General features: G+C 43.1%; 1 protein-coding gene across 6 annotated transcripts in view; it reads right to left on the reverse strand.

Annotated features, from left to right (window-relative positions):
• The window catches only part of CUX1 (cut like homeobox 1), a 398,058-nt gene that overhangs the window by 143,365 nt on the left and 239,971 nt on the right, over positions 1 to 14,722 (reverse strand). For all 6 annotated transcript variants that reach the window (XM_075904409.2, XM_075904408.2, XM_089772231.1 and 3 more), the window contains exon 9: positions 12,290 to 12,338. In XM_075904409.2, the coding sequence (XP_075760524.1) occupies positions 12,290 to 12,338 (49 nt within the window). The remainder of the gene's footprint in view (positions 1 to 12,289; positions 12,339 to 14,722) is intronic.

Below are 14,722 nucleotides of genomic sequence, written 5' to 3' on the forward strand. Positions count from 1 at the left end.
TTTGATCTTACTCTGCATACTATCAGCAATTAAACATTTATGGATCTTACCTTCTTGCAACATTCTGATGATTTTGCACAGATTTCACAACAGTTGAGAGCAAATGAGGAATCGTTCAAGACACAGCAGGTTAGTTCTAATAACCTACATGTACTGGAGACCAGACCCACCAATGGGGAGAAATGGGGTTGTTGTCCAGGGGCCTGGGTGATTTAAAAGGTCTTGGGAGTTCCAGTGCTGCAATGGTGGTGGCGGCCAGGATCCCGGAGCCATTGTAAGTCACCCGGACAAGCCACAAGACTCCTAGGCACACATGTGGCAGTACCAGCTGCAGCGAAAGCAGCCATGCGGCCAATCTTGGCAGCTCACAGGGTGCCTGCCAGCGCAGACACAGCATCACCCAAATGTCAGGCGTACTATGTCCAGCTTGTGCGTGCGTAGGGGTCCTTTGACTGTACTGCCGTGGGGCTTGGACTTCTTGTTGGCAGGCCTGCACAAGACATTTAATCAGCAGAGTGTGTGTGATACACGAAAAGATGCCTGAAGCAGTCTTTTCCCAGTAATATTGTTCCTCGTTAAAGCTAAACTGGCTTCCAAAGGTAGATAAAGTTAGGACAGAAAACTGGACTAACAAGTCTTATTGAAGTATAACATTTTCTCTCATTTACATTAGATGTGAGAAAATATTTATCTAATAATTGCTAAATAACTATTGCAAATAGAACAAGTTTCCACACTGTCGTTACTACATCGAGCGTTGTATAAGTAATGGGCTGTGCACCCTTAAGCAATTTTGCTGATGTCTTCCATTCACAGCAGCATTGTTTTGAGAATCTCTTCACTTTGCATGCAAACAAACCACAGAGGATATTTCTAATAGACGTTACATCTGCATATACTGTAAGCTGTCAGCTGCCCTTCCTTCCCGCACAGTTTCCCTAGCCAATTTAGCACATCTGTTGTAATCGTATGAATAATATTAAACAAGATTTCAGACTATACATTGCATGAAAGAAATCAACGAACTTCAGACAGCTCAGATTGGAAAATATGGGCTTTTTAATAAAGACTATACGCTCCTTCAGGACTATTTATGCCTCAGCATTTGAAAAGTGCTTAGTAAACTTTTCAATGTTCCTTCAATATAAATAATAAATTACCATACAACAGACTGTTAAGGTTGAAAAATCCAAACACCCAAAAGTTGGAAATGCCAGAATAAAGCTCCCTGTGTTATCTTAGCTGAGCCTCCCCTTGTGCATATGCATTAGGACACTATTTTCAGTTATATGATCACACGCTATTCCCCCCCCCCCCCCACCCAAGGACTCATGCCTGAATCAGTGCACAAAAGGTGTGGTGTACAACAACTAAGCAGCTATTCAATATTTTATTTTATCCTTGTTGTTCAGTGACTTAGTTCTGGGACAGTTTCTGCTTCCTATTAAAACTCTGCTCTGAATAGTTACAGGCAGTCCCCGGGTTACGTACAAGATAGGGACTGTAGGTTTGTTCTTAAGTTGAATTTGTATGTAAGTCGGAACTGGTACATATTGTAGGGGAAACTCTAGCCAACCATTCCTCCAGAGCTCAGTTTTATTCTCCCACACCTCACTTCCCTCAGTCCTTTATTCTCAAGCTTTATTCTCGGAGGCCGCAGCCCGGCGCAGGGCCGGGTGTCTTGGAGGTCCCGCCGCCCGTGTCCTCCGCGGTGAGAAAAGCCGCTCCGCGTCTCCCTAGTCTGCTGGGGAGGGAGGGCGCTAGCTCCGCGTCTCCCTGGTCTGCTGGGGGGAAGCACCCCCCCACGCCGCCAGAGGCGGCGACAGTAGGGGAGGCACACCGCACTAGCTGCCCCCCCCCCCCCCGTTTGTAACTAGGGATCCGACGGAAGTCGGATTGATGTAACCCGGGGACTTCCTGTATTCATTTCCTAATAGGTTTTACAAGGGCTTTCATCAATGTAGTATCTGGATGTTTCACAAACGGTAACAGTAATGTATTTTCACACCTCCCCTGTAACAGGAATGGATATTATCCCCCTTTTACATAAGGGCAGCTGATGCACACAGAAATTAAGGTAAACATGATTCACTAACTTTTAGCACTCAGTTTCAGACTAGGACTGGATTCTTGAAGCTACTTTACATTCCAAAGGTTCAAAGCACTGTTCCCACTGACTTCATTGCAGAGATAAATGCTCAACATGTCTCCAAAATAGACTGTAGGTGGACACTGTGCAAGGAGGAACACACACTGTGTGGCCATCTACGAGAAGTTTGGCTAAAATCATTAGCTCAGCGCAACATATCTCCTCTGGTAGAGGTTTGGTAAAAAACGAATTCTCTAGGGCTGTGGTGTCCAACATGCTAGTCACTAGCCATATGTGGCTATTTGGCTGGTTGAGTCCAGAGAGTTCGCTATAGCAGTAGCCATTATAGCAACTACCGTTTCAGAACTGGTGGGATGCTACAGATTTAGGGCACTTCCCACCTGCTGTAACAAATGAAGCATGGGGTCCTGCACACAACAGTCTCCTTTATTACACAACTCTGGTTTCTCCATTGGACACCATTTATCCTATGCTCTGAATAAGGCACTTGTCCTGTGTAATAAGGATTATGTCCCAGTTTTCTATGCACCTCACCTCCCAGTCCCTGTTTCCTTGTCCATGCAGCCCCCGTCTTTCCCTGCCGTCATTTCCTGGCTTCCATTTTCAGTCCCCAGGCACACTGTCTCCTTCATGGTTCCCCAACACCAGCAGGGGGAAACACAGAGCAAAGGAGACTCTCTGCTATCAATTTCAGTGTCCAGCACCAAAGCAGCCTGTATCAACCAGAAGCAGAAATTACAAGGAAAATCCTGCTCAGCCCTTGGGTCCCCAAGTTGGAGATTGCTCAGTACTGACAGAACCAGACAATTTAGCTGCCAAAATATAGCAAGTCTCAACTGAGGAGGTAAAACTAAGATTTGTTAGAGGTTGAAATCAATCAAATGTGGACTTTTTTTGCTGCAGGAACAACAGGCTGTGCATCCTTGATACAAAGGGCACCTTCCTTTGCCAAGTTTCAGGGTCCCTGCTCCAAAGCATCAAGGCACTAGAGCTTCCTTGGGAAAGAATTACAAGAATCTTAACATGGGAAAATATTCTCAGAAATGGTGGTGCCGTTTTTTTGCTGAAACACAGGGGGAAATAATCAGCCCAAGACAGACACACAGCATGGGAAACTTCTGCCAAATTGATAAGTGCTTGAAAAGTTTAACAAACAGGGTCTTTTAATGAGAAGTGTCATTTGTCAAAGTACAGCTCTCACAGGTCTGCCTAAAATAATTAAATCGGTAGCAATATTCTATGCCTGTTTGTGCTGATGTGCATTGCTTCTTTCTGAGCATCGTAAGTAAAGAGTACCTATGCCATCAGAAATCACAGGTAGCTTTTTTCTTGTTCGAGTGTTTACTTGGGTGCATTCAACGTAGATGACTGAAAGCAGCGTCTCTGGTGGTAGGAAGAAGTTTAAGGACATGCTGATTGTAACACAACTCTCCTGAGCCCAGCATCATCTCGGGCTTGTTATGTAGTGGTGTAGTGTGTCACAAATGTAGGAACTGAGGACCACGTACAGCCTTGCAGATATCTTGGATGTTGATATGAGTCAGAAAGGCTGCTGAAGAAGCCTGTGCTCTGGATGAGTATGCTCTCACCAGCAGAGGAGGCTGAAGACCTGCCAGGCTGTAGCATGTCCAGATGCAAGAGGTTATCCAGTTGGAAATTTTCTGTATGGATGCTGAGAGCTATTTCATCCTGTTGGTGCAAGCAATGAAGAGCTATGAGGACTTGCAAAAAGATCTGGTGCGATCCAGGTCAAAGGCAAGTACCCATCTTAAATCTAAAGCGTGGAGGTTTCACTCCTCATCAGGAGCTATATGGCTTGGGATAGAAGACCGGGGAAGATATTTTGATCCATGTGGAAAGACCAGACCACCTATGGGAGAAAGACTGGGTGGTATCATAGCAGCACCTCGTCCTTGAAAACGACTGTCTATGGTGACTCCGAGGTCCACACAAAGAATTTGGAGACCCTCTTGGCGAAAATGATAGCCACAACAAAGGCCACCTTCCAAGAGGAGTACAAAAGGGAGCATGATGACAAAGGCAAACAGAGAGGAGGTGTCCTGTAAGACAGGAAAGGACCAAATTAAGGTCCCATTTAGGAGCGGGTGCTTGGATATTCAGAAAGAGCTTTTCTAAACCTTTTAAGAATGGAAGCACCATCTCATGAGAAAACACTGACCATTCTTGAATTGGTGGGTAGAAGACCAAAATTGCTGCCAGGTGGACCTTGATCAAGGCAAGCGCCATTTCAAATAAAGAAGGTAGTCTAATATGGCTTGTATTGGGGCCTCAAAGGAGGAAACCCCTTTTTTGCATGGTCCACAAGGAGATCCTAGACAAGAATATCTGCCTGGTGGACGGCTTTTGGCTCTCCAAAAGGACCCACTGTCCTCCCTCAGAGCAGGGCTGCTCCCCCACATTCAACCATGAAGCAGACATGCTGAAAGATGGAGGGACTCCAAGTTGGCATGCAGGAGGAGACCATGGTGGGAGTACGGAAAGAGACATCAGACTAGAGGCAACGAGGATTATCTCAGACTTGCCCTGCTTGATCTTCAGCAGGACCCTGCTGATGATAGGAACTGCAGTGCAGGAAAGGCATAAAGGAGCCCGGTTATCCAACTTCCTATTTTCCCTCGTGGCAAACAGGTCCACCTAGAGAGCACCTCACCTATGGAAGAGAGTGGAAGCCATTTCCAGGTGGAAGGCCCACTGATGGTGAGAAGAGACCTCTCTGCTCAAACGATTGACCATGATGTTTGACTCCTGACAAGTAAGCAGCATCCAGAGAAATATCGTCCTGCAGAGGGCTGGTGAGCATGCTCCACCATGTCTGTACAACGGGGGTGGGAGTGGGGGTGAGGGTGCGTCACCATGAAGATTCTTAAGGAGGAAGACCTCACATGCTCTGAGCTCCGCCCAGAGCTCATTGACTCATCTGTGTTGATGAGCAGGCCGAGCCCTCGACTTGTGAGCTGTCCTTGATGAGCCAGTCATCCAGATATGGGTGGATCTGCATTCCTTGATGCCAAAGATAAGCTGAATAAAACAAAAGAGTTGGGTTGTCCTCAGTCTTGTCCGTTTTCCTTTCCTCACTGAAACACTGTTAGGTAAATGTGCTTCCAGTTGGAAGGCAAGCTTTTACAGGAGTCTTCTGGACATATGTGAAAATAAAAAACATACTTTGCAATTACATACCCCTTTCCATGCAATAATCTCAGCTCACTTTTTTGTTTTCTGTGCTCTATTATAGGAGGTTTGCATCCACAGTAGACCATTCTCTACAATCCTCTGTCAATCCCATTGTGGATTAATAGTTCTTTTGATCCACCCAGAATACCATACTGTCCATTCAAGATTATCTTTCTTCATCTTGTATCCTTCTATCACCAACTTTTCCTTCCAGTGCTTGAAAACATGCATCGTCCACGGACCAACTTAAAATGTATCCAGAAAATCCAATCTTTCTTTTCATAAGATCTCTGACCAATTGGTCGTTGACCAATAGTTTTCTGTTGCTTATATGATAATTTCAGAATTATTCTATAATATCATAATCTGAAGTACTGTAGCCCTGGACTACAATACAAATTTATGTTGGTAAAACTAGGTTGGTCAGGATTTTCCACAACCGACAGTGACATAGTTGTACTAACCTAACCGCTGGTGTCGACAGCACTATATCGACAGAAGGACTTCTCCACTGAAGCACTGTGAGTATACACAGCACATCCTTTCCCAGTATTGTGTGTGTGAATGGCCACATTTCAGAGTTATAATTTAACACTGACCAAATAATAGTTTTTAGAGTTGGCATTTAATCTTCAGCTGCGTGTACCTTCTCTTAATAGTTTACACTTTGCAATTTAAAACGCGACTATTGTTGTTACACAGGAGAGCCACATGACCCAAGCACAATCTTATGTGGACCAAACAGATTCTATATTTTAATAAAATTAAAAGACTCCAGTACTGATTTACATTTGAAGTTCAGCTTGTTTGGTATGTATTTATATAAGTGGTTTCTATATATAGTATTGTCTATTTACACACTTGTGGAAACTAAACTGATGCAAGCAAGATGACAAAACACTAATGAATTGGCCATTTCTAGACTGTTGTATAGGAGGCCACAGGCCTTATGAAAAGCTCACGTGGACTAAATACAGCCTGCTGACTGTAGGTTGGGAACTCTGGTATAAAAAAATTGTGCTAGCTGCAGATCTAGCCATAGTGAGTTGAAGAGTCAGAAACAGAATCCAAATATTCTAATGCTCACTGCATCAGCCTCAGTGCAGATGACGGAATTGTGCGGAGATAAGAAAACTATCCTCTTGGTGAATAAAAACAGGATCACATCGTCATCATTGTTGGTGCTACCATCAGTTCTAGAACAAAATTAATTTTTGTCCTATACCCATCTTTTGCACATATTTTGTAGTCAGTGTTGTTAACTGAACAAGGAGAAATCACTCAAGATAATGGCCTGCATATTTCACAACAATTGTGCTAAGTTCAAAATATAAATCTAAACAATTTTCCAGCATGATCTGTTACAGCTAGAAGGTTATATTTAATTAAAAAAACACATGCCAAAATCATTTAATTTTCCTTATGTTTTTTAGGCTAAAAGAAAACATACTGGTTTTGCTTATCCTTGCTATAGCAGATGCAGCAGTTTTTGCATTTTATTGTTTCAACAATTGTTAATTATTAATTTCTTTTCTAATGATCTTAAAATCCATCAACTTAATTCATTAAACACACAGCACTAATCTAGTTGGGATCCTTAAACAAATTCACCCGGCACTCTGAAAGAATGTTTCCTCTTTTCTTGTTCCATTATGGCAGAACTTTCTATATTCGGCAGTTGTCTACCTACAAAGCACATGAATGCATGAAGGACAAATTCAGAAACTTCATCAGCATCATGAGAAGAAACTGGGACAATGAAAACGTGCTGATCTTCCATAGATACAACATGGCATAATATACTGTATGAAAAAAACCATAAATTATATATTTCCAGTGCCTTTTCAATGTATTCTGCAGGGAGAAAAGTCTCTTATGCCACTGGAAATGCTGTAAACATGACATTTCTCAATCTAAGCTTTTTTTTTTTTAATCATGTTTGATTCTTCAAAGCATGACTCTGCCAGCTGATTAGCACTGACATTATAATATCACTCTTTCTGCAGACGGTCCCCGAGTTACGAACGCATCGACTTACGACCGTTCGTATTTACGACCAACCTCCTATACAGCCAGAACCTGAGTTACAAATGAAATCCGCAATTACGAACAGCGAGGCCATACGTAAGTGAATGTAATCTGACTTACGAACAGATTGAGTTACGACCAGGTGTTTGGTACATAACCCGTTTGTAAGTCGGGGACTGGCTGTATTTGGGGAACACACTTTCAAACAACATTACCAAGGAAGAAATTATACCAGTTACAACACCTTTTTTCAAAATTTGGATACCCAATATTTGGTCATAAAGATCTGGAAACTTTGGTCATGTGAAACTGAAGGTAGATAAATTCAAGTCTCATCTGCAGTAGCTTGAAGTCAATACCAGGATCTCAAAAGAGTATTGGACATTACAGAAAATTTCTGTCCATATATCACAGTGGATTGTTGTTTTCAACAAAGGCCTCCATTTTCAAGGCGTACCACCACGCAACCCCACAGATACTGGAGAAAACACCAGCAGCAGAAAGATAAATTCATTTGCAAGAACTTATCACCCAATATTTGTAACTTGCTTTCATATGCACAGTATTATACACCCAGAAAAGGACAGTAGAACTTCAAACTTCACAGAAAAAAATAATTCTCTGAATTAAACAATAAAAACTCATATTCTGAGTCCCAAACTATGCCAAATTCAATTAATTGGAAAGTAAGGTCAGTTTATTTTAATTATTTATTATCACACTTCACAGCATATCAGCAAATATGCAGTCTCTGTGTGAAATGAAACCTCAATAAAATGATATTCCTCACTACAGCTCTATTAATTAAATCCTTACAGAAGTGTCAGGTAAAACTTCTATTTTTTATAAGAAATACTGAAGTTGTGAATTAAACTGAAAAGTAGCAAACTTCTGCTTCTTCCATTCTGTTCCTTTTTTGATACCAATTCAAGTATTCAGTTATAGGGCTCTGAGGATTCACAGAGAAGCAAAAAATGAGATACATGTTGAGAGACAGCTCTTTTGTTATCCTGCAACCAAAATTGTAGCATTTTCCTACTAAGGCAATTGCATCAGGTCTCAGCTGAATCTTTCAGACTCTAAACCAAATGTTAAAATAAAGTTAAATGTTAATGAACTATGAAGTTGTTCTTCCAGACAGAACTCTATACAACGGCCAACTTTACTTATTGTTCCATTTTGTCTTTTTATACTGGTTCATCCCTCTCACTTCTTTAATACAGGTTGAATCTCTCTAGTCCGGAATCCTCGAGACCTGACTAGTGCTGAACCGAACCATGTGAGGTCAATATTGTCTAGCAGCTTTGCAAACACTTGTAAGAACCCGGAGGACATGTCGGGGTAAATCAGAGTTAAACAGCAGCACAGAACACTGAAAGCTAAGACTGGTGGCTGGAAACAAACTTTATGGGACAGTGGGAAACTTGGTCACACCGATAAGTGGACATCTGGCTAACTACAATCATGTCAGACCACAGATGTTGCCAGATCAGACAGTGGCAGACTAGAGAGGTTCAAACTGTACCTTGCTTGATTTTCCATTTTCACTATCTTTCTGCTTCTTCTGCATTGCCCCTCTATTTTAGGTCTGTGGCATCATTAACGGTTTATCAAACTATCCCTATAAATTTTCATCCTCTAATGGCAGAACTTTGTTTCTATAAAATCTCTTTGGTTACCTCTATTGCAGTCAGCATACCTCTCAAAAGGCTTGGCTTCACTGCGGCAGTTAGTTCATTTGAGTTAGCCCATAGCCTGGCTTGAGGGCAGCGAGAGGGGCCGTGCGATAACACATTCCAACTAGATCACATGATTTGACTAGCAGGACACAGAAAGAGAATTAGCATCTGATGAGTGAATGGTTGGAAACCCAAACTACCACACCCGCACTCCATTACTAGCTGCAGCATCAGCAGCACTTGAGCTTCAATTCAAACCACAGATTTAATTTAAAACATTAACTCACTCTTAGAGATTTGTGTATACACAGGAGTTGGGCAAAACTTGAGTTGTACCTGGAGCTAACAACACAGTGAAGACAAGTCCTAATTCTATGGACACTGCCCTCTTTTTCGAGTATAACATACTCCCCTAGCCACAATGTATGAAGCCTATGCTTGCCTGACTAGTTTTTATTCTTCCAGAATTTCCAATCCCAAATCACTAACTTCAGTGTAATGATTTTATAAGAGTATACAAACACTTCTGGGAAGTAAATCCCTTCTGGGAATTGATGAGGGCAGTGTGAACTACAGATATGAACTGGTAACACCCTCCCATAACCTGTTGTGGGTGGGATTAGGAGCCCGGCAGGCTGCTCCAGTCAGGCTGGAGTGGTCTCCCGCCTGGCATCGCACTTATTCATTTAATTGGTTAAACAACAGGTTGACTTGATTTTTAATGGATTCACTGATTCAACAGGATTTTACATCCTCAGTGTGAACACAACCAACAGCACTCTCCTTTCCCTCGGGGAATGCCCAGTGCACAAACCAAAATGAGTGTTCATTGGATTGGAGGGCTGAAGAGAAAGTACATTAGGAGTGGAAGAAGTGAAAGAACCATCGAGCAATGGCACAACTTTGGCTTTTCGAGATCTGAAGGAGACACTATTTTCTTCAGACACTCTAGATGTTTTAATTGGCTCAGTTTTCATAGCACTTTTTCATTGGGAGGGGGAAGATCATAGAATCATAGAACCATAGAGCTGGAAGAGACCTCAAAAGATCATCAAGTCCAGCCCTCTGTTCTAGGGATGGAGACTCCACTACTTCCCTAGGTAACCCATTCCAGTGCTTCACTACCCTCCTAGTGAAATAGTTTTTCCTAATATCCAATCTGGACCTCTTCCACCACAACTTGAGACCACTGCTCCTTGTTCTGCCATCTGTCACTACGGAGAACAGCCTCTCTCCATCCTCTTTGGAACCTCCCTTCAAGAAGTTAAAGGCTGCTATCAAATCCCCCCTCACTCTTCGCTTCTGCAGACCAAACAGACCCAAGTCCCTCAGCCTCTCCTCATAAGTCATATGCTCCAGCCCCCTAATCATTTTGGTTGCCCTCCGCTGGACCCTCTCCAATGCGTCCACATCTTTTTTGTAGTGGGGGGGCTCAGAACTGGACACAATACTCCAGATGTGGCCTCACCAAAGCCGAATGAAGGGGAATAATGACATCTCTGGATCTGCTGGCAATACTCCTCTTAATGCAACCTAATATGCCATTAGCCTTCTTGGCTACAAGGGCACACTGTTGACTCATATCCAGCTTCTCATCCACTGTAACCCCCAGGTCCTTTTCTGCAGAACTGCTACTTAACTGGTTGGTCTCCAGCTTGTAACTATGTTTGGGATTCTTCCGTCCCAAGTGCAGGACTCTGCACTTGTCCTTGTTGAACCACATCAGATTTCTTGTGGCCCAATCCTCCACTTTGTCTAAGTCACTCCAGACCCTATCTCTGCCCTCAAGCGTATCTACCTCTCCCCCTAGCTTAGTGTCATCCGCAAACTTGCTGAGGGATGGCCCTCAAGATGGCCTTTGGCAAATGAGAATGTACTCTCTGAATATCCTAGGGGTTAAATGAAGTGCTGATTCCCTTTCATGACCTAAGATCAGGGATCTGTTTCTTCTACAAAGTGAAATACGTCATCAGTTGCAACAGAGAAGGCAATGGCTTTTCCCACTGGCTACAAAAGATGTAGGTGTGTCATCAAATAAAGCAAGAATTCTGAACTCAGGATTTGACAGCTAAGAGAAGGAAATGATTTTCAAATATAAAATATTTGTATTTGAAAATGAAAATATATTTATTATTTTAAGCAGAAAAATTCGGATAATGATGTTTTTCAGCCCAAGGCTCTGTTGTTCTTTGAATATCTCTTCTGAACCACATTCCAGTTTGGACCATTTAAATAGAAATACATTTTTTGTAGGCAGCAGCAGTCAACCAAAATGTGAGGGATGACCCCCTATTGAGGTGGGAGGAACATCTGGGAGGAGGGTGGACTGTGAGACAGGGCCTGGACTAGCCTTATGGGGGGCAAGGAAGGGGCACTCAAGCCCTGCAAGCAGTTCTGATCCTAGCCACAACTCCACTCTGATCCCAGCCCAGCTTTGTCCCCACCTTGGCTTTGTTCCACCTCTACCGCTCTGCTCTGCCCCCAGTTGACACCTTAAAGGAACTGGGTTTTCAAAGGGCAAATGCTTCGCTTTTTTCTAATAAATATTCCCGTTCTAACATTTCTTACACTGACCACCCAAACACTGAAGCACAAACTCATTAGTCACTTTTTGAAAATTTAAGCCTGAGGATGTAGCTATTGTCTGGCATCTGTTTGGTCAGATTGGGAATGTGGTGATCAGCTGCTGAAGATTATTTTTAACAAGAGCTGATCTGCCTAATATGTTGTCTTATTGATTCTTGGCTGTGAGCAAACAGATTCAGTTCCCTCACACAGCCAACAAGAGCAGAGAGATAAAATGGGTGAGGAAATATCTTTAATTAGACCAACTACTGTGGATAAGGAAAAGCAACACAAGTTGGTCCAATAAAAGCGATTATTTCCCCCACCTTGACGCTCTAACATCCTGGGACCAATACAGTATAACCACATTGGAAAGCAATACAGGTACAACTTGGTTGAAGCTAGTCACAATCAATAGGCACATGTGGTGCTGTTGCAAACACTTGAAGCATTTAAAAAACAAAATAGAATTAAAAACTAAAAAAGTATGTTTGCTTGTAAACAGCATTGCATATTGCAGACACAGAGTCTTTACAGAGTTTCCCGCGCTATATCTGCAGCTTACACAGCCATACAAAGTAGTAAGCTTAGACTCCTAAACATGGGTAAGACACTAGAACTGCCAGGAGACCACCAGAGCAGGGAATATTTACCAAGATAAAAATCAATGGAAGTTTAAAAAAATGTTTGAGTAAAGCTTATTTTAAAATCTTACCTGATTTGCTCTTTCGAGGTCCGTCATGATCATCTCAATTTCATCAGCCCTGAGAAAACAAATGAGCACAAACACTGTTACTATATGGTGAAGAAAAGCCCCTAGGTTGTGTGTTTTCAGTCTGTTGCGCATTTTTTAACATTCATACAGAAAAATACCAGATTGAAAAAATATTTTAAAAGGACACAGTTAAGTCTGAAAGGCTAAAACTTTTCACCTACTAGTTCCATTTTGGATCTCACTTTTCCACACAGGTATGTACTTCCCTCTCAATTATTATGCCTGCTGTTCTTTTCTTATGCATAGGTACTATATAATATTTAATAAGACTGAAGAAAATTTCAGAAAATTTTGCTCCCACACTCTTTGGAGAAAGAACTGTGTGTTCTTTCCTTTATGTCCAACATCTGCAGAGATGTGGATGCTGCATAAATTATAACAAAGAAGAGCTCAAAGACTAGGGTCCGTTTCAATGCCAGAGCTGCTACAATCAAAAGCTCAAAGAATCTTGAAGAGATTGGGAAATATAATTATGCATCAGTTTGCTACTGTAGGGTCACTACCATTGTACATTTTATCTAAAAATACTTGACTTGCATACTTCAAGCAAAACACAAAATTTTTACAGTACCATATATTCCGGCGTACAAGACGACCTCTGAAGTTAAAAAACATCCCCCAAAAATCGGGGGTCGTCTTGTACGCCGGATGCCCCGCCGCCGGAGCCCCTCCGCGGCTTTGAAAGCCTGGGGGGAAGCCGGCGGGGGGGCATCCCAGGCACGCATGGGCTGCCCGCCCGCCGGAGCCCCTCCGCGGCTTTGAAAGCCTCGGGGGAAGCCGGCGGCTGGGCATCCCAGGCGCGCATGGGCTGCCCGCCCGCCGGAGCCCCTCCGCGGCTTTGAAAGCCTCGGGGGAAGCCGGCGGGGGGGCATCCCATGCGCGCCTGGGATGCCCCCCCGCCGGCTTCCCCCGAGGCTTTCAAAGCCGCGGAGGGGCTCCGGCGGGGGGGAGCCCAGGCGCTCCTGGCGGCTTTGCTCCCGGTGCCTCTGGTCTGCTGGGGACCATCTCCAGCAGACCAGGGACACCGGGAGCAAAGGAGGCGGAAGGGCGCTGGGGTATAAGATGAAACCCTATCTTTTAATTAAAAAGATAGGGGGTCGTCTTATACGCCCAGTCGCCCTATACGCCGGAAAATACGGTACTTATAACAGATTACTCAAAAGGTTATGTTTTTGGCATCTGACTCGTAGAAAATGAACAATGCTGGAAAAAATAGAAAATTAAGGTTGAAGCTGCTTCAACTCTGCTGGGGTATCCAAATACTATAGTATTCTACAAACATCTGGCCACTTTCCATACTTTGCTGGAAGTGCTGCAATACCTGGCAAAGTGAAGGAAATAAATAGCGAAATTTCAAGTTTGTATCTGAATTTCCTAACTTCATTTTTGACCAAGCTCTTACTATTTTAACATTACAGCAATTTTTCTCTTTTTAAAGTTTCATTTAAAAATTTTAAGAAATGAGACACCAGGAATTTTAAATTGATACTTAGATTATTTTTCAAAAATATGAAATTGCATTTGTTAGTTTTGAGTCAGGTGCTTAATACATTTTACAAAGATTGAAGAGACTGTGAAGGGTTTTCAGAAAGATAAGAAATTAAGGAAAAAGCAGTCCAACCAAACAACTCATATACTGGTATTAGGTGCTGGCTACCTTAGACAAAAGGCTATGTTCCTGTTCTGTAACTGGTGTCCTTCAGATAGGTTGCTCATGTTCATTCAACTTAGAGGTGTGTGCTCACCACATGCACTAGTGCTGGAAGTTTTTTCCTTCAGCTCTGGCGTGCTCTGGAGTAGCCCACATATGGTGCGGTAGATATGGTGCTCCTGGCTCTTCCCACTCTCAGTTCCTTCTTAAAGCCCCTGGATTTGTTGTAAGGTGGCTTCTGGAGGGAGTGGCTCCCTCGGCCCCAGGGAGGCTGCAGTTTAAATCACTTATGGGAGGAGGGTCCGGGGACTTATAAGTCTCATACAATCTTGAAGACATGGAAGACTTTTAAGGCCACGGTGCTTTGAATTGGTTTGCTCCGCAACCAGGGCCGGGCCATCAAAGGGGAAATCCTGAATCAACTGCTGGGCCTCTGTGGAGAGATCAGAGAGGAGCAGCCATGGTGCCCTTTGCATGGAGATTGATGTTGCCACAGTGCAAGTGTCAGAGTCTGCCGTATGCAATGCCACCTGGAGTGCCGCTCTTGCCACCATAGCATCCTCCTTGACAATCACCTGGAATTCCTTCCTGGAGGCCTCAGGAAGGGCAGACTCAAAGATGGACATGGGCTGCTGCATATTAAAATAGCAGCCTATGAGTGATTTGCTACTCAAAGCTGTAGACTACAGAATGAATAAACTTTTAGCCCAAACAGGTCAAGT

The sequence above is a fragment of the Pelodiscus sinensis genome, chromosome 21, assembly GCF_052426305.1.
Source record: "Pelodiscus sinensis isolate ZL-2025 chromosome 21, ASM5242630v1, whole genome shotgun sequence".
Classification (NCBI taxonomy): Eukaryota; Metazoa; Chordata; order Testudines; family Trionychidae; genus Pelodiscus; species Pelodiscus sinensis.